At 35.9% G+C, this 24,891-nt stretch overlaps 6 protein-coding genes across 8 annotated transcripts; 4 read left to right on the top strand and 2 right to left on the bottom strand.

Annotated features, from left to right (window-relative positions):
* The first annotated feature begins 1,121 nt into the window (after positions 1–1,121).
* On the top strand, positions 1,122–3,314 carry LOC17898711 (CBL-interacting serine/threonine-protein kinase 18). The gene has a single exon (XM_006305922.2). The coding sequence runs from the start codon at positions 1,315–1,317 to the stop codon at positions 2,875–2,877; it is 1,563 nt and encodes a 520-aa protein (XP_006305984.1). The 5' UTR covers positions 1,122–1,314; the 3' UTR covers positions 2,878–3,314.
* Positions 3,315–3,364: 50 nt separating this feature from the next.
* Positions 3,365–6,318, bottom strand: LOC17899835. 2 transcript variants are annotated; one of them, XM_023789820.1, is made up of 4 exons: positions 6,009–6,318; positions 4,542–5,589; positions 3,710–4,453; positions 3,365–3,620 (listed from the first exon to the last, which is right to left on the bottom strand). In XM_023789820.1, exons 2-4 carry the CDS (start codon positions 5,502–5,504, stop codon positions 3,576–3,578), a joined length of 1,752 nt encoding a protein of 583 aa, XP_023645588.1. In that variant the 5' UTR covers positions 5,505–5,589; positions 6,009–6,318; the 3' UTR covers positions 3,365–3,575. The 2 variants fall into 2 exon arrangements, with proteins under 2 accessions (XP_023645588.1, XP_023645589.1); XM_023789821.1 differs by having other exon boundaries at positions 6,061–6,318.
* Positions 6,319–8,138: 1,820 nt separating this feature from the next.
* Positions 8,139–9,656, bottom strand: LOC17898117 (uncharacterized protein At2g34160). The gene is made up of 5 exons (XM_006303359.2): positions 9,430–9,656; positions 9,069–9,117; positions 8,776–8,838; positions 8,611–8,675; positions 8,139–8,454 (listed from the first exon to the last, which is right to left on the bottom strand). Exons 1-5 carry the CDS (start codon positions 9,547–9,549, stop codon positions 8,359–8,361), a joined length of 393 nt encoding a protein of 130 aa, XP_006303421.1. The 5' UTR covers positions 9,550–9,656; the 3' UTR covers positions 8,139–8,358.
* A 187-nt stretch (positions 9,657–9,843) lies between these two features.
* On the top strand, positions 9,844–11,105 carry LOC17897286 (peroxisome biogenesis protein 7). The gene has a single exon (XM_006305926.2). It carries the CDS (start codon positions 9,935–9,937, stop codon positions 10,886–10,888), a length of 954 nt encoding a protein of 317 aa, XP_006305988.1. The 5' UTR covers positions 9,844–9,934; the 3' UTR covers positions 10,889–11,105.
* Positions 11,106–13,841: 2,736 nt separating this feature from the next.
* LOC17899595 lies at positions 13,842–14,718 on the top strand. Its single transcript, XM_006304336.2, has one exon. The coding sequence runs from the start codon at positions 13,987–13,989 to the stop codon at positions 14,539–14,541; it is 555 nt and encodes a 184-aa protein (XP_006304398.1). The 5' UTR covers positions 13,842–13,986; the 3' UTR covers positions 14,542–14,718.
* Positions 14,719–16,326: 1,608 nt separating this feature from the next.
* On the top strand, positions 16,327–21,569 carry LOC17898536 (protein SCAR3). Of its 2 annotated transcripts, none has more exons than XM_006306604.2 (9): positions 16,327–16,777; positions 17,398–17,561; positions 17,962–18,085; positions 18,185–18,314; positions 18,404–18,471; positions 18,573–20,715; positions 20,849–20,941; positions 21,043–21,159; positions 21,290–21,569. In XM_006306604.2, exons 1-9 carry the CDS (start codon positions 16,635–16,637, stop codon positions 21,338–21,340), a joined length of 3,033 nt encoding a protein of 1,010 aa, XP_006306666.1. In that variant the 5' UTR covers positions 16,327–16,634; the 3' UTR covers positions 21,341–21,569. The 2 variants fall into 2 exon arrangements, with proteins under 2 accessions (XP_006306666.1, XP_006306667.1); XM_006306605.2 differs by having other exon boundaries at positions 18,552–20,715.
* The last annotated feature ends 3,322 nt before the right edge of the window (positions 21,570–24,891 follow it).

Raw genomic sequence — 24,891 nt, 5'->3', positions numbered from 1 at the left:
ATACCTTTTGGTACTGCTGATAAGCTCTCTCTATTATCGGACGTCATGCTCGAAACAATGGTTTCAAATCATCGTCAACTTGGATTTGCTAGTCGTCGACACCATTACTAGATTTAAATAACCGTTTTTGCTCGAGTTGCAAACATTCCAATATCTTATCAAGAAAACACGTCATTTGCGATTCCGAGTAATATCATAAAATGGTCGCAAAACACCTACTTCGTGACTACTTAACGACTATAACATATGATCGCTAAAAAATGGTCGCTAAATATATTGGTCCTAAAATAAAATCGCAAATTTACGACCATTTTATGACTGCAAAATGTAGTCGTTAATAAGCAACTTTTAATAATCAGACGTAATACTTCTTTCAGTTACAATACAGTCACAAATGAATGTTTAAATTTGCGACTAATTTAAGACTCAATATATACAGTCGGAAAGTAGTTTAGTATTGGAACCACTGTGCAACTAATTTGGTTGTATATTGAAATTGAAATAATCGCAACTTGATGATATTTTAGCATCCAAAAATCTTGTTTTATTGACCTAATTTGATTACTAATCTAAATAAATTATGAAATAAAACATTTAAAACCCAAATAATTAAGATAAATATCATCCTAATCATATATTAACAAAGAAACCATCTTCCTAATCATACAATAATCATCCTAATTGTTCATAAGTCATAACGAAAATGTACACCAAACGTTGACATAAAAACACATCGAAAGTTAAGCATATCATGTAAATAACTTCATTTTTAAGCTGAATAAACTTCATACTATATAATATAGCAAATCAATTTTTTAAACACTGTTGTCTTGGTGTATCGCGTGCTAATTAAGTTAGTTAACTCTTTATTTGAATATATATTGATGCTTTATTAGATATCTTATAGTACAAGAATTCATTATACACACGTGTAAATATGCTGGCAAATATAAAGACGGATTAGTGATAAAAAAAAAAAAAAAAAGAAACTCCCATAAATTATATTCAGACCATATCAAATTGTAGCAAAGCACATGTAATAAACTAATAATAATTCAAACCAAAAACCGTTATAAAACAGGACAAAAAATTAGGTAGGCCAAACATTAACAATAACAACCGTCCAAAAACAACCAAATCCTATTTTATAATTTTTTCATTCTGTTTCTTATTCGTCGTTTACACGTTCGGCCAACCAACCAAACAAGCAAGGAGGATAGGAGACTCAAACGGAAGAAACAAACTAACCAACCAAAACCCCAAATTAATAATACAAAACCCCAAACCAATCAAAACTTCTTTCTTTGGTCACGGATGGCTCAAGCCTTGGCTCATTTACCACCACTGGTGGTCATCACCACCGCCGTCCTAGAGCCCCCACCGCCACCACCACCGCAGCCAAAACCGTATGCTCTACGATACGTGGCGGATCTTCTTGGCCGGATCGGTATACAGGGAACAGACAAAGATGGTAACAGCAGCCCACAGAGTCCGAGGAGTCCTAGGAGCCCCAGAAACAACATCCTCATGGGGAAGTACGAGCTAGGGAAACTTCTCGGCCACGGAAGCTTTGCTAAGGTTTATTTAGCTCAAAACATAAAATCCGGAGATAAAGTCGCCATTAAAGTTATTGACAAGGAGAAGATCATGAAGAGCGGTTTGGTTGCTCATATTAAACGGGAAATCTCGATCCTCCGCCGTGTTCGTCACCCTTACATCGTTCACCTATTCGAGGTCATGGCGACGAAGACAAAGATTTACTTCGTGATGGAGTATGTCCGAGGCGGTGAGTTATTTAACGCGGTGGCTAAAGGTAGATTGCCGGAGGAAACGGCTCGAAGATATTTCCAGCAGCTGATCTCCTCTGTCTCGTTCTGCCATGGACGCGGTGTTTACCACCGTGACCTTAAGCCGGAGAATCTTCTTTTAGACGACAAAGGGAACCTTAAAGTCTCTGACTTTGGTCTCAGTGCGGTGGCAGAGCAGCTTAGACAGGACGGGCTCTGCCACACGTTTTGCGGGACTCCAGCCTATATTGCACCCGAGGTTTTGACTCGAAAAGGGTATGACGCAGCCAAAGCTGATGTTTGGTCTTGTGGAGTGATCTTGTTCGTGTTGATGGCTGGTCACATTCCTTTCTACGACAAGAACATAATGGTTATGTACAAAAAGATTTACAAAGGAGAGTTCCGGTGTCCTCGTTGGTTTTCATCTGATCTTGTTCGGTTGTTGACTCGGCTTCTTGATACGAATCCAGATACTCGGATTACTATACCCGAGATCATGAAGAACAGATGGTTCAAAAAAGGTTTCAAACATATCAAGTTCTATATTGAAGATGATAAATTGTGTAGGGAAGATGAAGATGAGGAGGAAGAGGCATCATCGTCTGGCCGGTCTTCGACAGTTTCAGAGAGCGATGCAGAGTTTGATGTGAAGCGTATGGGGATAGGGTCAATGCCAAGACCCGCGAGTTTAAACGCGTTTGACATTATATCTTTCTCTTCCGGGTTTGATCTGTCTGGTTTGTTTGAGGAAGAAGGAGGAGAAGGGACCAGGTTTATATCAGGAGCTCCTGTTTCAAAGATCATATCAAAGCTTGAAGAGATTGCAAAAGTGGTGAGCTTTACAGTGAGGAAGAAAGAATGGAGTCTGAGATTAGAAGGATGCAGAGAAGGAGCAAAAGGGCCTTTGACAATTGGGGCTGAGATATTTGAGCTGACTTCATCTCTAGTGGTGGTGGAGGTGAAGAAGAAAGGAGGAGACAGAGAAGAGTATGAAGAGTTTTGCAACAAGGAACTCAGACCGGAGCTGGAGAAACTAAAACACGGAGAAGTTGTAGTAGAAGAAGCATTGTATATGCCATCTGATAAGTGATAATTAATAGTAAGACAAATGGAAGGCTGAGAACAAGAATATACACTACATTCTTTTGTTACTATTGATTATTTATTCGTTATTCTTGTTCTATGTTTATGTAAAGTGTGTCTGTGTATATATAAGTGTGTAATGTGAGTGATAGGAAGGTGAGAGAAGAAAACAAGCAAAATTTGAGTGAGATATCATGCAATTTAGTTGATTTTTGCTGGTCATAGAGCCAATTTTGGTTGATTGCTCATAATATAGTTTGTATATATATGTAAAGCAAGAGATGAGCTTAATGGAAATTGTATCTCAGTCTCAGCCTTCCTTTAGTTAACTGTTTTCTTCATCCTGAGCTTTACTATTTGGCTAATTAGAGTTAGTACTCTTTGTGACATTTTTCATTAGATGCAGATTAAAACACCTCAATGAATAAAAACAAGTCAGTTAAGAAAGTGAAAATTCAAGAGTGTGATCATAAATTTAAGTTAGTAAGAGAAGCTTTTAATCTGAATCGGTTTAGAGCATTTTTACCAAGAACTCAGGTTCATCTATCAGGTAAACTCACAAATATTGAAGCTGCACATGTATATCAGTCAAGAGTGTATATTTCATAAGGTTCATAAACCAATCACACTAGTGCTAATAGAACTGAACCGTATGTATAAAGTATAAACCTGATGTCCAGGGGAAGCCATGTCTTAAGAGAAGCGTCAAGCCCAAGTTTTGGATTGATGAGACGTGTGAGCAATCAGTTCCTGCAATAGAATGAAGTACGTAAATACAAAATAAGGCTAGCTGATTCTTTCTTAAGCATATTCTATATGCGAAAATGAGAGATGCATACTTCAGAATACCGCATATGATCTCTGTGCATATAGGAAGTCTTAACAATAGTTTCCCACTTGGTAACATCTCTGTAGTTTTCTGTAAGATCCTGCTTTTGGAGGTTGAATGAATATCTACGTGAAGGGATCTGAGAGGCTACTGAAGGCAGATTATGACAAAGCCAAGATTCAGAAGGCTTTTTGGGAGATGGTGGTGCAAGAAGTGACCAATCTGAACCACTATTGATCTTTTCTAACTCATCTCCATTCACCATTTCACCACTTCTTCTGATACTTATATCTTCAAAAGCTTCAAGGTCAGGATTGCCGTCTTTTTTCTTTCTTGCCATGTCTGCTTCTTCTGGAAAGATCATGACATTTGAGTTACGCTGATCTTCAGTCATGGGATCATTCTCTGTGTCAACATATACTGTCTTCTCCAAGAGTGAGCTGGTGGAATCATTGCTTTTTTGGTAGAGTAACTCCTGAGACATGCTTATGTTTCTAGTATGCTTGCTCAGCCTGTTAGCTCGCAGGTTCTCGGTTTCCTTACGAGTCTCAGGGAAACCCACAGGGTGGAAAGGAGAACTGTTGCCTGTACTGCGGAAAGGTGACATACACCGAGTGTGTCTGTAAGGAGATGAAGACCTGTTTGCAGCAGAAAGCAAGTTTGATTCAGAGTTGAACTTCTTCCCAATGCTTTGATGAACCGGTGACTGAACTTTACCACTCAACTTGTGCTTAGAAACTGAATCAAGAGCCAGCTGGAAAAATGTAAAAGAGCTAAACGTCAGTGAGTTCCTAATAGTATCTATAAGGGACTAATAGGAGTTCAAAGGACAGGAGTGGAACCTTTTTTACAGTTTGGAATCGAGATTTAAGTTGAGAAACCTTGCTTGACTTCACTAGATCATGACTTGAGGATGTTACTGGAGAGTTGTGCTTGGCTTTTAAACCAGGTACTGTATTCAACATGCTTAGAGACTCTTTAAAGCACAATTGTGGCAACATCCCACAACCTCTCTTTGAAATATAGGCATACTCAGAAGCTACTTCCTCATCCACAATGCTTTCTTCATCATCAATGTCTTGGTGGTAATAATAAGATGGGACTATAGACTCGTCATCATACCTATTAGGAGTTTGTTGCTTCTCCCCCGGTACTAACTCTCTTACCTGTATCGTTGGCTCAGGCATAAAACTCGATGGTTTGCGATTGGAAGCATAATGAGACTGCTCCACAGTCATGGCTTTGGCAGCTGGTAAAAACCGACTCATCATGAAATCCCGAGATTGAGTATCCTCAGAAAGTTTTAGTGGTTTCTTGGCCTCAACACCACTATATCCACTCACACCACTTATGATGCTGTTGTTAAAAGAAAACGAGTCTTTTGGAGAAAGTGTATCACGAGCATCAGAAAACACATCATCTTCATCATCCTCTGGTTCTTCAACTTGTTTACCCTTTGAACTCTGCAGTCTTGTCATGTTTCCATCAATGGCTTTACCCGGTGGAAGACATGGTTTAAGGACTTCTTCTTCTTGGGTCAAGTCACAGACTTGTGGTCTCAAATCATTGCCCCTTAATCTCCCAGGAGCTTGCTCCCAAGTGAAAGGAACAGAGACAGGTTCAGTAAACTGATCTAAACCCATCATCTCAGGGACAAGAACTGAAACGGAAGGACTTTCACTTGTCTTGGAGTCATAATCAATGAAGTTATTACTCTTGTTCCTACGAACAGAGACGGCTGTTGTGTTCTGCATCCGCCTTGTTGAAAGAAGAGGAGCGTTAAAGTTCAGTTTCCTCTCCGTCATAGCAAGCAGTGTTCAGTTAAGTTCTTAGGATATGGCTCACAGACCAATGGAACTCATTGATATACACCAGTTTACTAGAACAGATCTGACAAAAAAAAAAAAAAAACCAAACATAACAATGTTCAGTAATCTTGAATTATGTCCAAACAAAAACCACAAAATGTGAAGAAGTTGGTGGAAACAAACAAACAAAAAAGATTTTTGTTTTGTTTTACTACTAGAAACTTCAATTTAATAAAATAAATATATTTACGCAACACCGCATAATAAATTTGAAAATCTAGCAATAATATCAAAAATTCAGTCTCCCCGTGACATCATCAATCATTATAAAGGATTTGCACAATTGAGTGAGAGTACTAGACACAATTAGGAATATTTAAACGATTGCATAATCGATGTAATTAAGCAGAGTAATAGTAGAATTATAATCAATCATCAACCAAATTCCAGGAAAACAAAAAGCCTAGAACTAGAAGCTACAAGGATTGAGAATAACGTTACCGGGAAGAAAAGCACAGAGATCGAAAGAAGCAAGAATAGAAAGTAAACTAACTTGCTAGGAAGAGAGACGCTTGAGAAAAAGGAGAGGAAGAGGCTTGAGAGTTAAAACTTAAAAAAGGAGACTGAAGACTTGAGTAAACGTAACAGAGAGAGAAGGGTAAGCTTTTTCTTTCTTTCTTTCTTTCTTTTTTTGTGTGAGTATTGGTGTGCCGTGAAGATGACGGAGAGAGAGAGGAAGATGAAGATGAAGTTTAGTCACGAGGTGATTGGTGCATTTGGACTCTTCTTCTTCTTCTTTCTTTCACTTAGCTCTTCCTTCTTCTTTACTTGTATTGGTCAAAGATCTTCTTTGCCTTTATATGCACATTTAATAGAGGGTGGCCAAGAGGGTATTTAACCACATTTAAACCGGAACAAACCAAAATTCAGACATTTCTTGTGACCGAGACCGACCTTATATAATTGAGCACTTATTAGTACCGTACCATATTGAACATAGTATTATATATAAAGGAATACATTTCTTTATAATACTCACTTCACTTGTTAATTTGCATTTTTCGTGGGAATGATTTTTAAGGATGTGGACCGACAGATTAGAGAATGATGGAAGCAAAGAATTTTTGGAGCAACCTCCTAAAATCAAATCATTTTCAATCATTTAAAGTTTTTATAATAAGGATCGGTTGGATAATTTAAGAATGATCACTCCTAATGAATATAAAACTTGGTTATTTCAATCAATATATATACCTTTACTTTGGACCAGAGAGTAGTCTTTTCTTTTTCCTCTTCTAATAAAAGTGTACACTTGTCTTCATAACTTCGGATAGCTTTGGATATTGTTACACAAGTAATTACATATATAAAGTTTTGACATTTGATATGCAAAATTTGTATATTTTTTCTAATAGTTATCTCTACTATAGAGAAAAAGAACCAACCAAAACAGTAACATTTTCATCACACGAGAGAGGTTAGTAAAGTTTTTGTTTTTGTGTGTGTGTGTGTTTAGTATAAAGGGATAAAACGATTGGCTAACTAAACAAACACTCGTAATCAGCAGAGGCTGCTTTCAAACACCGTTGCGACGTTGCCCCCCTCATTAACGTATTTGCATGCTAATAAGTGCCAAATGCCAATTATTGATTTTTAATTTTTTTTTTGTTTAGCCAACTATTGATTTTTTTTTTTGTTGCTATTACTAAATCTTAAAAAATAAAATCAAAAGTAAGTTAGACAAGATGAAATTAAGCTATTAGAAATTTAGTAACTATTTTTTTTTCTCTCTCTTTTATTAAGAGTGATTTTTCATTCATTTGTTTTAGATAACCCTATGACTATTCTCTTTCTCTATTTTTCTATCATTCTCTTAATTTCAGTTTTGTCCATTATCATATAATCCAATATAATCACTCAAAAATCAAATAGCCTAGACTAATTTCTTCAGACATAATAATTAAACACAGTAAAAGTCAAAAAGCTATTATCATCATGCAATGGAATCCCATACAGCAATTACTAATGAGAATTAAGGGTTGAATGTTTTTTGACAACTTGGTTTCGTTTTATATTTTACAACATTTTAGTCATATTGAACTATATAATACTTTTTTCTTACTTTTTTTTTTGGTTTAAAGAACTATAATACTTGTTGTAGTTTCTAGGTACGTACTTTAGATTTTTAAGTTTGAATCAAACAAATTATAGCACCAACCGGTGATGTCACATATGGATCCAAATATGTTTGATCATGTACTTATTTTTGTTTTTGATTTTGACAAAAGAAACAACTTTTATTTTGGTCAAATCTTATTGAACTTGAATATACGTTGTTACAGTTTTTTTGGTGCTTAGAACTTGAACAAGAGTGATTAGTTAGCAAGTAATAACAAATCATAACCACAAACCCCATCATGTCAATATCTATATCTAGATATGATGAGGATGTGGTTAGCATTTGTTATGCCATCCCAATAGATAATTATTATCTGTCATCCTTAAAACCACATCCCACTTTGTTTATAAATGCACCACTAATATTTTCAATGGACTGGATTTGACAACTTAACAATTATCCTAATAGAAACAAATTAATTTTAAAACTTGACCCAATTAAGGTCTCGAATATGCTATGCAACGAAGTCATATTTTTTTTACTTCCTACGATCCTCATATAGAAAAAATTGTTCACAGGTACAGAGAACAAAATCCAAGATAGCATTTTCAGATGTGAACCAAAAATTAACGAAATAAAACAAATAAAAGTGTCTTTTTAATTAAGCAGAGAGATAGGGAAACGAAGATTATAATAAGATCACTGAACCAAAAAAAGCTTTTAAGAAACGATTTAGTTCTGCTCTTGAGCTTCTGCTGCCTCCTTCTCTTCATTGGCTGCAGCCATTAGTTCATCAAACTTCTCAGACTTTCCAAGTGTGATCTCGATCTACAAAGTTTTAAAACCACAAATTTATCTCACAATGTAGCACTTCCAATTTCACAGGACAAAAAATCCATAGAATGAAGCTTCAAATCCCCACAGCCTAAGTAATTTCATGAATAAATTTGTGAAAGTTGAAATTGATATTCTTCAAAAAGATACCTTGGCTTTCTGCACAGGACGACCCCTTGAATCATCCTTGATATCCACAGTCGAGGTCATGATCTCTGTAAGACGAAGAAATTTCCAGATTAGCCAAACTTAGTCACTGAATCTTTCAAATATCATCTGTTAACACAAGCTCAATCAAAATTAAGAAGATCTTACTCTTTTCAACAGCAAAGCCATTGTTCTTCAATATCTCAGCGACAGTAACAACAGTAGCAATGGCTGCACATTACACAAATCAATGTTTTATGAGAAAAACACAGAACAAATCTCTTCCAATAAAGAAAGCTCAGATAAGATAAGACAAGGTCACATAGATTCTATCTCATGACAATAAAAGGAAACTGCTTTTCTAGAATCTTCGAATTTAATGAACTCAGTTACATTGGTTAAACCATACATTAAATCCTTGATTCACAAACAAGAATCATAAACAGAGAAGCCAGCATTACCCATTCCAAGAGCAGACAATTCGACATCAGTGTACTGCTGCATGTACCTCTGTTCCAAAAAACCAAACAATGTCAGTTAATCAACCTCAGGAGCAAAACAATGTTCATAAATCTAAGGAACAAACATTCATAAAAGAGCCACACAACAAACAGAGAGCAGTAGCAAAAACCCATTTACACAGTTTAAACTGTTACTATGAATAGAGATAAACTCATAAAAGTCTATACTTTACATGAACAATCACACTATCACACTAATTCCAAGACATAGAGACTCAGAACAGGAACAGCTCGAATACATAGATTTTAACCTAAATACGAATCAATCAACACTCTCATTCAAAAGGGTTTTTAAATTTACCTTGGCGAGATTGACGTAGAAGAACAATGGTTTCTTAGTGTTGGAAACCTGAATCCGATTCTTCTTCTGGGTATCAACGGCCAAGTTCATGTTGTTCACTCCTTCCGTGATCTCTTCCATTGAAAGCTAATTCGTAAATCAAAAACTTCTCTTTTCGAATTTAGATTTCTCTCTCACTGTGTGTCTCAGAAACGATGAAATTGAAGAGAAAGAGACGACGATGAAAGCTTCTCTCCCGTATGAACCAAACCCCCAGAAAACCCTAACTCGAATCCCCAACCGACGTCGTTTCGGCACAACCTCTAACTAATGGGCTAGTCTCCGGCCCAAACGGCCCGATTCAGAGAGTGACTGATTTTTTTTATTTTTTTTGTGTGTGTGAAAATAATTGGAAATTTTAATTCTGCGATGAGCAGAATCGGCGTTATCCGATCAGATCGTTGAATTGAATCTTCGAGAAGAACTCAAACTCAAACTCGCCGGAGAAGAAGAAGAAGAAGAAGCTATGCCGATGTTCAAAGCTCCGTTCAACGGCTACTCTGTGAAATTCAGTCCATTCTACGAGTCACGCCTCGCCGTCGCTACAGCTCAGAACTTCGGAATCCTCGGAAACGGCCGGATCCATGTACTCGAGCTCGCTCCTGGAGCTCCCGGAGTAACCGAATCCGTCGCTTACGATACTGCAGACGCTGTGTACGACGTCTGTTGGTCGGAGTCACATGACTCTGTACTCGTCGCCGCAATTGGTGACGGCTCAGTGAAGATTTACGACACAGCTCTTCCTCCTCCGTCTAATCCGATCCGATCATTTCAAGAGCACGGGCGTGAGGTTCACTCTGTGGATTACAATCCGACGCGGCGTGATTCGTTTCTCACTTCCTCGTGGGATGATACGGTGAAGCTTTGGGCTATGGATCGTCCCGCGAGTATCAGGACTTTTAAAGAACATGCCTATTGTGTTTATCAAGCAACTTGGAACCCTAAGCATGGTGATGTGTTTGCTTCTGCTTCTGGAGATTGTACTTTAAGGATTTGGGATGTTAGAGAACCTGGATCAACAATGATCATCCCTGCTCATGATTTTGAGTTATTGTCCTGTGATTGGAACAAGTATGATGATTGTATATTAGCTACTTCTTCAGTGGATAAGACGATTAAGGTTTGGGATGTTAGGAGTTACAGAGTTCCTTTGGCTGTGCTTAATGGCCATGGATATGCAGTGAAGAAGGTGAAGTTCTCGCCTCATCGGAGGAATTTGATAGCTTCTTGCTCGTATGATATGACTGTTTGTCTTTGGGATTACATGGTGGAAGATGCTCTGGTGGGTAGGTATGATCATCATACAGAGTTTGCTGTTGGGATAGATATGAGTGTTCTTGTTGAAGGTTTAATGGCGAGCACAGGTTGGGATGAGCTTGTTTACGTTTGGCAGCAAGGGATGGATCCAAGAGCGAGTTGATCATCATAAAGCTAAGTTTGTGATTGCAAAACACAGTTTTCCTCTTTATTTATTGTGGAATTGGTTTGGTTTTGTTCAACGAATGTAGTCGGAATAAAGTTGGGATCTTGCTTCTTAAAATGCAATGTAATTTATTAAAAATTTCGCATATGAACAAGCTTCTCTGTAGTGTATACATTAGCTTGCAACAGTAAGAGCTGATCTAATCACCTTCTTACTTCTCTTCTCGGGCGATATGGAGATATGGAGATATTGAAAACAGAGTTCAGATCTTGATCAGAGTAATGTAATTGTTAGCATGTTGCAAAACCAATTTGATATTGCAAGTGAAGAAAACTCCTCGTTTGGCTCTGAAAATGTGTAGTTATTATACTAATCTTTGAGTCTCTTCTACTAAAGCTCAACAAGCATAACACAGTCTGAAGATGGTTATAGATATTATGAAATTTGTGAATTATTGTTGCTTTACGTGAGTAGAAAAGACAATTGGGAGGTTAGTCAGGAGAACAGTCTGTGCTTTGGGTTTTGATTCTGGATCTTTGCATCTGCATTAGGATTCAAGCTTGCATTGTATCTACTATCTCTTAAGGCAACCTTTATAACATGTTTCTTTGAGCTGCTGTGTGTGTTTGAGCTAAATTTTTTGATTTTTCATGAACATCTTAACTGACCAGAAGATGCCATACCTACCATTGGTCCGTTCGGGTTCAATCCCCGTCATCAACGTTACTTGTTTCTATATGTTTTATGGGCACTTCTGAACTTTAAGAAACTTTGGTATCCATATTATCATATAGTAGTTTTGTAAGCTACTTTTAAAAAATGAGACAACACATGCACAAAGAAACATGTTAAAAAAGAAACATGTTAAAAAGAACAATAGTTAAAAATTGGTATCCATAGTATCACAGTAGTTTAGCAATAGCCTACAAAACTAAAAAGAACAACTTGCACAATAAAAGGGTTACTATCGTTGCAGATAAAAATCTTACGTAAAACACTTTCTATTCTATCAGCTCAAAAGTTAAGAAGTGAAAAAGAAGAAGTTCACACCACCAAACACCAAAATGTAAAAGAAAGAAGAATGAGAGAAAGTGAGAGAGGTCACAATGAGTCAATCACTTTCAAAAGGAAAGCAAACCCACATGATCTTGCTCCCGGATACATTGAAAACACACTTCTCTTATATTTGTATTATCCTCTTTTCTTTCTTCTTTATTAAAAACCATACAATTATATATACATATATATATATATATACATAGCGTACGTGTCCATCTAGATTCTATCATTTCAATCAAATAAGTTTTCTGAAAAATAGTCCATTATTTGTTAAGTTTTGTAGTTAAGTCTATATATGAGAGAGTTCGAGCGAAGTTAGTAAATAAAGATTTTGTACTTTTTGTGTGATATATATTCTTCGAAAAAAAGTAATGAACAACGAAAAAGGATGACCAAAGCAAGAGGATGATCTGAAATCCAAACAAGATGCGTGTATATATATATATATCATGATTCAGTGAAAAGTATCCAAACTGATAAATGTCATCTCCAAAGTTGAAACTATTTTCTTATTGGAATTGACTTTTGATGACACTTAACGACAACAAAACGAATAACAAAAGTTAACACCGATAAAGACAACAGGAAAAAGAAAGAAAAAAAAAAACACAAATTTGCTAGCATGATATAAGTTTGGTTCTAATAGTTGTTATGTGGGTTTGGAACCCGTACTAGTATAATTTACTTTTCTTTTATATAGTTTTTGTAAACTCTTCTATAATATAAAATCTGAATTGAGTAATAGTAATTAGCTCTAGATATATGTATATATCGACTATGTTGTGACTTGTGACTAATGTTTTAAAGTAATCTAGGCTTCTTAACTTAGTGAATTGTAGTAGGAAAGAGATGTGTGATATATGTGGTGATATGATATATGTATAATTTGAATGGAGAGCCCAATGATGATGCAACATGTGTCTACCCATAAGCACCCAGCCTAGCTAGATGAACGACAATGTCCTAAAACTCGAAATTAAATATATATAAAAGATAATGAAGAAGAAGAAGAAGAAGAAATAATTGAAAGCTTTATAGCGAAGAAGAGGGGTCCCCTGAAAATGCAAATAGAAGATGGATCCAAAAGGTAAAGTACTCAAATTTTTACATTATAACACACACATCGACATCGTTGGGTGCAATTATTCATTCCATCTCATTCTCATCTATCTCACAACCCCTCCTTTGTTCCCTCTCCCCACCATTCATATATGTATGCATTTATACTATATGTTAATGTGGCTTCCATCTTTTTTCTCCTTACCCTATTTGTTTGTTTATATTAAGGTATTACTCAAATGATCTTCTATACAAACATGATCTTCATTCGTATGGTTCATGTTCAAAGGAATGTTTTCCCCAACGAATATATATACCACAAGCTTTTCATTTTTATTTTGTTGGTCATATATCTATAGACATATAGTTTTTAGACTTCAAGACATAATTATATGGGCTCCTATCACAATCAAAAAGGACAACCCCACTTAGTTATATCACAATGATTATTTTATACGAGTCGCTATTTGTAGTTCCCTATACTGTTCTTATTGGTGCAACGTATTCATTCATTAAAAAAAATGAAAATTTTAAATCATCAATATGCTTTAAGGTAAAATGTTAGTTCAAAATCGAGCAATATATACCAAATAAAAAGAATAATCCAACATATATTCCTAAAACTTAGCCGCTGAAAAAGAGCAGAAAAAGAGCAACTAACCGATACCATAAAACTATATATTATACACACTCACACAAATAATATACATTATACAATAATAAAAAAGTTTACAAGACGACATCAAACTCTTAAAATAAAATAAAATAAAATAAATAAATAAACGCACCAAAAAGACATATGACTATAGTTAAATAATAAACACACATGGTCTAAATTTAGTGTTCTTCTTCAAGCTTCTCTCTTCAAGATCACTTAACCTTTTAACATCTCTCTCTCTCTCTTTTCAAGATAAGAAGAACCAAACTCTTTGAAGTTATTTATGTTCATTCACTAAACAAAAACAACAGCAAAGAGAATGAAGGAGACAATACGGTGTTGCATCGCATGCATTCTACCGTGTGGAGCTCTCGACGTGATCAGAATCGTTCATTCAAACGGACACGTGGAAGAGATCAGTGGCACCATCACGGCCAGCGAAGTCATGAAGGCTCACCCTAAGCACGTACTCAAGAAACCTTCTCCTCCACCGTCGTCCGATCACGACGAGGGTGACGTCATCTCAGCCACAAAGATCGTCGTCGTACCTCCCGAAGCTGAGCTCCAACGTGGCAAGATTTATTTCCTCATGCCCGCAGCTAAATCTGATAAAGGAAAGATCCACCGGGGGGATAAAACTAACGCAAACGCCGCGGCCGTCAAGAAGCGGTCACAGCATAATCGCCGTGAGGGTGGTGATGAGAAGAAAGTTAATAAAGATAAAAGCAACGAGACTGATTCGTTGAGCTCTGATCGGTACTTGACGGAGATATTATCGGAAAAAGTGGCGACGCAAAAAGATCGGAGGAAGGGACGCGCCGGCGTCTGGAGACCGCACTTAGAAAGCATATCGGAGATCATAAGTGAAGATTAACAAAACGTCGTCGTTTTTGTTTAATAGTTAACTTTTTTTTATCCACCATCATTTTCATTTTAAACAATCGTCAGATGTTCATTTCAATGAAAATATTCAAGAGACAAAAAAAAAAAAAAGATACTTACTTGGCATCAATTTCTTTAATCATTGTTTTAATTTTTCTTTCAAATCTACTTTTACCATTGTTAGTATATATGTTATGTATATATCTTTTAAAAAGGGTTATTTAATAATTAATAATAATTAAAAGTTGATTTTTAAGAAAATGTAATGACTCGTTCGGCCCACGATGTAATACAAAATGTAATTATTGGGGTAACAAATATGACACAGAAGGGAAACAAAAGATAGTGTATAATGGAAAAAAAAGAAAATCGTTATTTTGCTCTTAACGACTAACGATTATGGTATAGAAACGAAATAAAAAATGGGAGTTTTACATATCACTATATCAGATTGGAAAACTTGGAGGACAAGGCAGTTCCTCACTAATATTAGGATTTTCTAATTAGGGTTTCTGTATCATCATCACTGCTTCTCAGCCTCCGCTGCATCAAGAACCGTCGGACTGATTCTTTCGTAAGCAAGCCATAGGCCCATAGTTTGTTTTTCTTTCTTAAGCAAGCCATAGTAATTTTTTTTTTTTTTGGTTCTGACGTCTTATGTCTTTTACTACGATTGTTATTTATATGTTCTTTCTTTGTTCCGATGTCTTATGCAGAGGAAGTTGAGATTTTTCTCATCTTCAGCTCCGTTCCAGATTTTACAGGCTGTCTGACGTATTCTATTCGTTGCACCTATGACTTTATCTTATGGTTGGGTCGCTACGTTAGATGATCTCAACCCAAATGCATCTGGATCAAACCCTAAACAGATTCCACTACCTCCTCTTGTAAAGACTGAGTTGTCTACCCAAGAACTTAGCACCAACCACACAGTCTTCCTTAGAAGGAGCAGAAGACGACATTGCCACGTCCCATACAATGTCGGTTTGGTTCGTGGGCAGAGAAACAAATGAAGGCAGAGGAATCACCTTGGGGTTAGATTTGGAAGCAAAGGGTTGGTAAAGGTCGCTCATACATAACGAACGGTCATATTCGTGGAGAAAAGTCCTCATCCATGAGAACTACCAATCTGTCTTGAATTAACGAGCTCTTAAGGAAAGGTTTTATTGGGAACTGTACGTAAGGAACTCTTCCTTGGCCGGATAAAAAAGTAGACATTTATAATTTTGTGGAATTGCCACATTTATAATTCTTGGAACTATGCAGATTTTGTTAACATATCCAATGCAGAGTGGTTTATCCAAAGCTTTCAAGACTACTAATCCTCGGCAAGCACTTCGTACATGATGCTGGGAACTACGCTTATGAAAGATTTGCCGGATGGTAGCGAAATCATTATATCATATACTAAAATGCGTACTATTTGTATATCTGTATCTCACTCATTGGAACTTTGTATTCAACATGTTACCAACTCTCAACTATTTTATTAATTGACAAAAATACAAATTCCTACTCAAATAACTACAAATCTTGACGAAAACATTTTAATTGACATTGACATTCTCTCACTTTATCTTTCCATAAGCAAAATATTTTATTTATCTCTTTATTACAAAACCGAACATTTTATTCTGCAACCAAATTTAGAAATGATAATGTTTATAAATCGTGCGAACCAAAAACAAAATAAAATCCTTCATTTCACAAAACCCCCATCACGTAATTTACACACAAACCTCAAGGATAATTCAGTCTTTTTGATTCTCTGTGTAAACTTTTCACTGTTAAATGAAATTGGAAAGGAATGGCTTGTGATATTGGCAATGTCAATGTCTCTCTCTTCTCAGTCTTTGTCTCACCCTCCAAAAATTTCCCTCTCTGTTTTGAGCAGTTAAGCTGCCTCATCAATCTCACTCACCAAAAACCCATAAACAATCATTAATCTTCCCTCTCTTGTTTTCATCAAAACCCCCATTTCTCAATTTCTTCCACACCCTTTTGATTCTTTCTCCAGCTCTGTAACTCTGTCAATGCTCTAGACACAATTGTTTTCCTCAATGTGCCTTGATTTTTAGAGAAAAAATGCCACTTTCGAGGAATGTATACGGTATGAGCCAAACCGATGTGTATAGAAATGTCGATCGTGAAGACCCCAAGGCAGTTCTTAATGGTGTTGCAGTTACTGGAATTGTTGGGATCTTGCGTCAGCTTGGTGATCTCGCTGAGTAAGTATTGACTCAATCGAACCCTCAATCTCTGTTTTTTTTTTTTTTTGTCTAAAGAAATTTGGGTTTCTTTTTTGGTTTCTACTGTTGAATGATTCTTTGAGCTAATGGTGAAGTTAGAGATGAAAAAAAAATCATTACTTTGCATGAAAGTAATTGGCTTTACTGGTTTAAGGTATCTAATTTGCGGAAATAATTACAGAGAACTACAGATTGCATGACTCCTTTTTGAGATTTTCTTTTTTCAAGTTTTGTCAGTGAAGTTTATGTCTTAGGGTTTAGCAAAAAGGAAGAAGCTTTTTTTTCTCATTTTGTTGTTCTTTTTGCCTTCTCTTTTGGATGAAATTTAATGAATGTTTTGCTGTTTCCATCAATCACTCTCCATCTTTGGCTGTGTGGTCTTTCGTTCATTAGCCTAGTTTATGGTTGTGATTAACTCCTAATGTGGTGAATCCTTATGTCGGTTGTGATAGCAAGTAGCCAATTACTAGACAAGACCTTGCTGTATTGTCCAAAAAATATTTAGCTTAGTTTGGTTTGGAGTGGTCTCTGATTCAAAAGGGTCATCTTAGCACAAAGGAATAAACTTTCTTTAAGGATTGCTTGTTCTCTTGGTTCAGGTTTGCAGCTGAGATATTCCATGGCATACAGGAGGAAGTCATGGCTACAGCTTCAAGAAGCAATCAATTAAAGATTAGATTGCAGCATATAGAAGCTACAGTGTCTCCACTAGAAAAGGCGATGCTTGGACAAACAACTCACATACATTTTGCTTACACAGGAGGTGTTTTGTTTTGTTCTCTCTTGTCAATCTTCTTATTGTCTTGACCCAGGGTGTCTGATACTTGTTAGGTTTACACATTTAATATGTCAATTAAAAATGTCATCCACTTAGTTCACTGTAGGTCCAGTTCATATACTTTTTCACGTACCCTTATACTAATTTTCCGTCGTGAAGGCTAGTTTAGGATCTGGAATGATTGAGTTAGTTTATCTATAAATTCCTGCAAAACTTTAGAATAGATCAACTGAAAATTAAAAATGTCACTATTAGTTGTTTTTTTCCTATTCACAAATTTTTAATTGTATTGAAACCTCCGAAGTAATGGTTGGTGAGGGAAGTGGTCAGTGTTTGGTTTTACCTTTCTATCTTCTGAACTGATTGAGTTTTATGGCGTTTTCAGGTTTGGAGTGGCATCCTCGTATTCCAATTACGCAAAATCACTTAATTTACGACGACTTGCCTCACATTATTATGGAATCCTATGAAGAGTGCAAGGATCCCCCACGATTGCACTGGCTTGATAAGTATGCCTTAGACTAAAATATCATATCTGATATGTATGTACTGTACTATGTACTATATAATCCATCATGTTATACTGATTCTTGGCTTCATTTCCTCAGATTTGATATAAATGGTCCTGGTTCTTGCATGAAGCGGTATTCTGATCCTACTTATTTCAGAAGAGCATCAAGCAACCTGATTCAAGGAAACAAGAATGTACAGAAAGATAAAAAGCACTATAAAATGAAGGTGTGATTTCTCAGATTAAATTGTTCAACCTTGTTCTTTATAATCTCTTTTGCTTGACAATTTATTTATCTGCTTTTTGACATGGACAGAAGAAAAAACCTTCATCAAGGAGTCGAGATATGTCACGTTTAGCCTCCATTGCTAACCAGAATGCCAGGTAAAATATAGATTTTACTGCCATATATAAGGTATCGTGCATCTAAAGAATAATCAACTTAGACATGGAATTTACTCCAGGAAGACATTTACTTCTTTTAGCTTCAGTGGAAAAACCTCTTCTACCAAAACCACCTCAACCAGTGACATGGAAAAAAGATCTGATTTTCAAGATCATCATTCTCGCTCTTTTGAGTCCAGAAGTGGTTCAGGCTACATCGAATGCCTTTCAACCGCAACCTCTTCATTGAAGACTAAAGAAATACCGAAAGGGGAATTAGTTTCATCCAGTTTGATACCGGGCTCTTGCACTATAGCTTCAGTCCTTTCTGAATGTGAAACCGAAGATGCACATGATAATTTCCAGTTTAGCCCTTCACAAGGGCAAGCTGCTCGTGGCTCTTCTTGCGTTAGTTGGGATGAGAAAGTGGAGATAGTGGAATCTCTTGGTTTGCAGACAGATGAAGCTTGTGAAAAGATGGAGGCGAGCTCTGTTGTGGATGAACTAGAAGAGAAACCAAGCTACAGAGAAGGGACTGGTAGAGTTGATATTCGTTCTAAGGACCTTGAAAATGATGAATCAGAATTAGGACTTCAAAATCGTACTGGGATGGATGAGATAAGAGAGAAAAAAATTGGTCGGAATATTGTGGGGGAAAAACTGAGGGATACTGAACATGAGACTGAAAGCGAAGGGGAGTGTTTTGTTGATGCGCTTAATACTATTGAATTGGAATCTGAGAATGATCTAGGGCTCCAAACTAGGCAAGAAGTAGTGAGCAGTTCATGTGGTGTTGTAGCTGAGAGTTTGGAAAAGTCATTGTGTGATCAAGAAATAGAACAAAATTCCAACAGTGCCAAAGATTTTTGTAGAGCAGATGGGTATGTGGACTACGATTTTAAAGATGAAGAGAATGCATCATTGGCAAATGAATCTGATAAAATGAATCGTCAAGACCCACAAGTAGGGTTAGATATCAACCGCTTCCATCAAAATGATCTTTGTGCAAAGAAGGGTACACGTAACAATTCTGTTGGAGAAGATAGCATCACATTTACATTTGTGCCTGGTCTTGAGAACAGTTTAGTTGATTCATCGAACCCCTTGATCCATCATAGCTTACAGGAAAACCGAGAATCAGAAGCTGGAACTTCTAGTGATCTCGAAGCATTTAGAATATGGACTAATGGGGGTTTGTTGGGACTGAAGCCATCAAAACCTCCAGTCTTGGCTGTGCCAAGTTCTTTCAATCCAGATTGCAAGACCAAGGAAAGAACATCTGCTTCTGCAGAAGCTGAAAAAGATAAATCAGATGATCTAGATTCACATAGACATGTTCTCCAAAAATCAAGCTTAGCAATTCCAGGAACCCAAAATCAGACCTGTTCAGATGGCAAAGCCATGAATGTTGTAGACCAAAGAGAGTGCGACGAGACTTTTTCCGGAGTTATTGACAAGTTACTCACCAATGGTTTCCGCAGAAAGGATTCATTTACCCTTGATAAAAAGACTGTGCCAGCAACGATTCCAGAGAATGATGAAGTGAATACAGAGAAGAGGTTCAGTGACCAAGACTTTAATGAGAAAACCTTAATGGACTCGTTCAGAGACGAAGCTTCTATTGATTGGAGTACTTCTTCCCCGCCTCTTCAACACATGAAAATATCTCTCAGTCCCACTGACACCCTTCAGACTTCCAGACTGAAGCTGAAATTTTCAGATGGGGACAGCAACTATAATACGTTCTCTTCGTTTCAGTTGCTTCCAGAGGCTGCTACTTTCTTTTCTGATTCTAATTCAGACGATGAAACTTTTTGTAAATCCTCTCCTAACATGTCAGATACCGATTATCGTAGCGATAATCACTCCTTATCGAATTCCGAGCAGTGGGAAGAATCTAGTGACAGCCATGAAAGAAATGAGCACGAGCTATATGATTCTTTCCATGAGATTAGGCATGTTGACAACAATGCTGAAGGTTCTCCTCTAGAGATTAAATCAGAAAGTGGTAATATCTCTGTAAACCTCTCATACCTCCAAAATCCTGCTGATCCCTTACCACCGCCATTTCCACCTGTACAATGGATGGTTTCAAAGACACCTTCAGACAAAACTGAAGACAAAACACAATCCCTACAACTACAAGACGCTCTAAGGTTCGCCTTTGAGAAGCATATTTCATTGCCTACAGTCGACAAAGAACTGCCTAGCATGGTGACTTCTGCTCCTAAACCAGAAATTAAGGTACGGAGAAGTTTTGCACTCTTTTCTTCCTACTTTACTGCAGTGTGGATTAGTTCCATATATTCCAGAAATTCGTTTTTAGTATAGTTCAAATTACGAGTATTAACAAGCATATATTCTCAATTTCTCATAGGTCCATCTAAAGAATAATGTCAGGCAGGGGAAACAAAGTGCCAACGCAGAGGAGACCGAAACTGGAGACTTCTTACAACAAATCCGAACACAGGTGAGTGCAAATGATTCTTTTTGTGAAAAAGTTATATTCTGATTCTTGATTTGTTATATCATCTTTTGATTCATTCTTCATTTCTTTCAAATCATTAACAGCAATTCAACCTGAGACCTGTGGTCATGACAACGACGTCATCGGCAACCGGAACAACTGACCCTATCATAAACACTAAGATCAGCGCGATTTTGGAGAAAGCAAACTCAATACGCCAGGTTCATCCTCTCATTTCTGAATCTATATATATCCAAAGCAAATCTAATCTTTATTTCAGAAAGCTAAGTACTTTTTGTCCTAAATCCAACACAACATTATCTATCACTCACTCTCTCTTTTTCTTCTCAGGCTGTAGCTAGCAAAGATGGAGATGAAAGCGATACATGGAGCGATACATAAAATCCCTTTAGATTAAAGATTCCAATTCATCTTTGTAAGCTCTACTCTCTAACGACATAGATACAGAAAAGGGTTTAAGCTAGTCCTGCAAGCAATTTTTTTATTGTATCATATCTAATGTGTGGTGTGTACATGGTACGTAAATTTTGTCGTGTGTGATCTACTGATCTGTATCTTCAAAATAAGGAAGTTCTAGAAATAAAAATAAGAGTGAAAGCTATTATGCTCATTCACCTTGAGGAAAAAAACATTCTAGAACTTTGGTTTCAACCAAACGCTAATGATCAGATTACAAAGCAGTTAACACATCAAACACAAATGATATGATGATGTTACCTCTTCAACAGGATTAGGCAACTCATGTGTTACTGTCTTTTTAAAACTCTGATTCTGCCTATGCATGGTTGTAGGCAGTGTCAACGGCTATCCTGGTTATAGGTCAGTTTTTTTTGTGTAGTAGCATTACCACTAAATTCTACAAACAAGTTCAACATCTAATTAACTTACTATAGAGAGTAGCCTAGAACTTTTCTGTAAAGATCCTGGTACTTGGTAGACATTTAGTTAAGCGAGAGGAAGTGAGTTTTTGATAGTACCATCAAAGCAAGCCGACACAACATAGCAACATCGAATGACAAAACAAATTGGGGTGTCACGTTCACGTTTCCGGTTATTCGAGAAAATTTTCAAATTACGAATAAGAAGCATATGTTCTCATAGGTCCATCTAAAGAATATTGTCAGGGAGGAGGGTAAACATAGTAGTAAAGGAGACCAAAACTGGAGACTTCATGCATCAAAATCCGAACACAAGTCATTGTAATCAATTCTTTTCATGACCTGAAAAGTATAATTGGATTCTTGATGTGTTTTATCATCTTTAATTGCATTCTTGAATTCTTCCATAGAATAAACATGACATGAATTCAACTTGACACACAATGACATACCCTGCCACAGAAACTAAGTTCATCTCGATATATGAGATTTGCAAACTTTATACGTTAGTTGCATCTTCTAATAATCTCTCCTAATTCTATCCAAATATCTGATATTAATTACTCTATGCACGACAGACACCCTTAGCTTGCGGAAGGACAAAACCTAGAAAAGGGTTTGATCTTGTTCTGCAAGCAATTCTTAGTTTTTGTCGAATCTCTCATGTGTGTATTGTGTAGTTGATAAGTAGATTTTGTCGTACGTGATATATATCTTCACGAAACGAACCCAAAAAAAAAAAAAAAACTATTATGCTACTTTTATTTATTTATTTACGTAGTGGATAATAAAAGATAAATTTTTGTGTGAATATTACTGCACTATAAAAATATAAATTTCTATTAGGTCTATGAACTATATGGAAGAGCAACAGTTTTGTGTCAGCTGTGCTATCGATTCTGGAAGCAATCGCAGTTTTAAAAAGGTCGAAGAAGAAAATACTTTAAAAAAAAAAGTGAGTTGGCAAGTAGAAGAAGATAGAGAGAGATCTCAAAAACACTTGAGCCGTGAAGTTCGCTTATGTTGTGGTCCTTTAATTGTTTTCTTATATTTTTGCCACTTGAGAATCAAAACATTAATATAATAGAGATTATGTTCTTCTGTGAACTGTATTATTTTCTTAATGCCTGTCTTGCATTAATTAATATCCAATATTAAATCTTAGAAATTTGCTTGTGGACATGTGATGGGGAAATTTAACTAATTACAGTTTTGTTTTTGTGGAAAGAAAAAAAATTATCGCTTCATTTTGGGGTTGTTTCTTGGAGTATTACAAGTATGGGATGACAAAATTATAATATTTTCAACTGGATGATAGAAACATACAACATAATTGTGTCTAACACATCTTTTTTGTTGTTGTTGTTGAAAGTGCATGTTTAATGATTGATCAAGAACTTAGTATATCCTACGTTAGGTTTCTTGAGTTCAATCCAAACCTATGCAGCACACCAAAGTTTTAAAGAAAATGCATGTTCACATATATATAGAGAGACGGTTTACTAATCTATAAAAGTTCATAAGGCTCAAAGACTCAACAATAACCTTCACATGCCAATTCCCTACTTTGGACTGTGTTCATTTGTTCAACAATTTTTTTAAATAATTCTCATCAATTCTTTTGCTTTTCTTCTTTACGTTTGTAAACTCTAAATTAATCGAAAGTAAAAGATTTTTTTTCCAAAGCATGTACCCTCAAGGAAAGTGCCTCTTTTTTTTTCCCAACGACATTAAACACGTATAAAGTTTATATTTTCAATTCATCCCACTTTAGCTATAATGAAAATCCAACATTACTGACTTTGTCAATTTGTATGTTTTTTTTCTACCCTCTATAATATGGAACCATTTGTATTGCAAGTTTTAACTCACGGTTAGAAGAAACTTGTTGTTAAAAAAAAAATGCTTAGCGAAAAAAACTTGTTGTTAAATATGTTTTCCTCTTCAAAGCTAACGCACATATAACGTTTATAGAGCTAAATCTACATTTTATGCATGACCATGATGAAATCAAATTTGGTATTTTTGTACAACATATATATACGTTATACGAGTTCGAATTCGGATAGTGATAAACCTATGATATTAATATAAACTACTAGACTATATGTATGTATATAAATCTGAGCATAATCCAACAAGTTTGAATATAAATCGATAATTTATTCTTATATAAGATCAAATAAAGTACAAGTCATATCTCTATAATAGACATTAAAGAGAAAATATATATACACTTCCTTTATTCGTCTTAATTAATTTTAAATCACTTTATTAAAGATAGGATTAAAGAACAACCCCCATAAAAAAGATTTTGCTTTTCTTTGTAAAGAGTGCTTTTCATATAAAGTGAATTTTGCTAACCCAAAAGAAGCACATACTGAAAAGTTTAAGATTTGAAAGGAGAAAAAGAAAAAAATGGGCAACCAACAAAAGTTAGTCACCAAATCCATTGAAACCCTAAAGAAAAAAATAGCCTTAAGAAAAGATAATCCACCTTTACAAGGTACAACTAATTACATGTGTCTATATATAAACTGCCTTTGCTTTTTAAACGCATTATCTAGCAAATCTATCACGCAATGTGAAATATGTATTAGTACTCCATATTCGAACATGTGATCTCAATTCGAGGTTGAGAAAATCTATAAATAATAAGTTATTAAATTACACATTGCCACTACACAACACCGTATAAATTAATTACAGTATTTATAAACGTGTACGACATGATTATATAAAAACTGATCGACTAAATTGTAATACTTGCATGTATTACTAGAAAGTGTTGTATCACCTAGAAAACATACTTACTTAATCGATCTAGTAATACATGATACTTCCAATGATCTATGCATATGTAAATAGAAAACATACTTACTTAATCGTCTTTAATATTCGATTTGGCTGTAAACTTATATCCAGTCACCTTTAGAGGAATATCAGAATACAATTGTTTAAAATCAGAATATTATCTTTTTATATGCATACTTTGGAGAAATAGTTCAATGGGTGAAAATTCTTCTTCTACGTAAAAATATATACGCACATTTA

The sequence above is a fragment of the Capsella rubella genome, unplaced genomic scaffold, assembly GCF_000375325.1.
Source record: "Capsella rubella cultivar Monte Gargano unplaced genomic scaffold, Caprub1_0 scaffold_1, whole genome shotgun sequence".
In the NCBI taxonomy this organism is placed as follows: Eukaryota; Viridiplantae; Streptophyta; class Magnoliopsida; order Brassicales; family Brassicaceae; genus Capsella; species Capsella rubella.
The sequence above is the reverse complement of the archived record's forward strand: the minus strand, read 5'-3'. Positions and strand labels throughout refer to the sequence as shown.

Coding starts and splice junctions, on each gene's coding strand:
- LOC17898711 (XM_006305922.2), top strand. CDS start 1,315: ATGGCTCAAGCCTTGGCTCATTTACCACCACTGGTGGTCATCACCACC.
- LOC17899835 (XM_023789820.1), bottom strand. CDS start 5,504: ATGACGGAGAGGAAACTGAACTTTAACGCTCCTCTTCTTTCAACAAGG. Junction 4,454..4,541: donor GATTCCAAACTGTAAAAAAG/GTTCCACTCCTG, acceptor ACATTTTTCCAG/CTGGCTCTTGATTCAGTTTC. Junction 3,621..3,709: donor ATCATATGCGGTATTCTGAA/GTATGCATCTCT, acceptor ATTCTATTGCAG/GAACTGATTGCTCACACGTC.
- LOC17898117 (XM_006303359.2), bottom strand. CDS start 9,549: ATGGAAGAGATCACGGAAGGAGTGAACAACATGAACTTGGCCGTTGAT. Junction 8,839..9,068: donor ATTGTCTGCTCTTGGAATGG/GTAATGCTGGCT, acceptor TGTAATGTGCAG/CCATTGCTACTGTTGTTACT. Junction 8,676..8,775: donor TGGCTTTGCTGTTGAAAAGA/GTAAGATCTTCT, acceptor TTCGTCTTACAG/AGATCATGACCTCGACTGTG.
- LOC17897286 (XM_006305926.2), top strand. CDS start 9,935: ATGCCGATGTTCAAAGCTCCGTTCAACGGCTACTCTGTGAAATTCAGT.
- LOC17899595 (XM_006304336.2), top strand. CDS start 13,987: ATGAAGGAGACAATACGGTGTTGCATCGCATGCATTCTACCGTGTGGA.
- LOC17898536 (XM_006306605.2), top strand. CDS start 16,635: ATGCCACTTTCGAGGAATGTATACGGTATGAGCCAAACCGATGTGTAT. Junction 18,086..18,184: donor CGATTGCACTGGCTTGATAA/GTATGCCTTAGA, acceptor TCATTTCCTCAG/ATTTGATATAAATGGTCCTG. Junction 20,942..21,042: donor TACAACAAATCCGAACACAG/GTGAGTGCAAAT, acceptor AATCATTAACAG/CAATTCAACCTGAGACCTGT.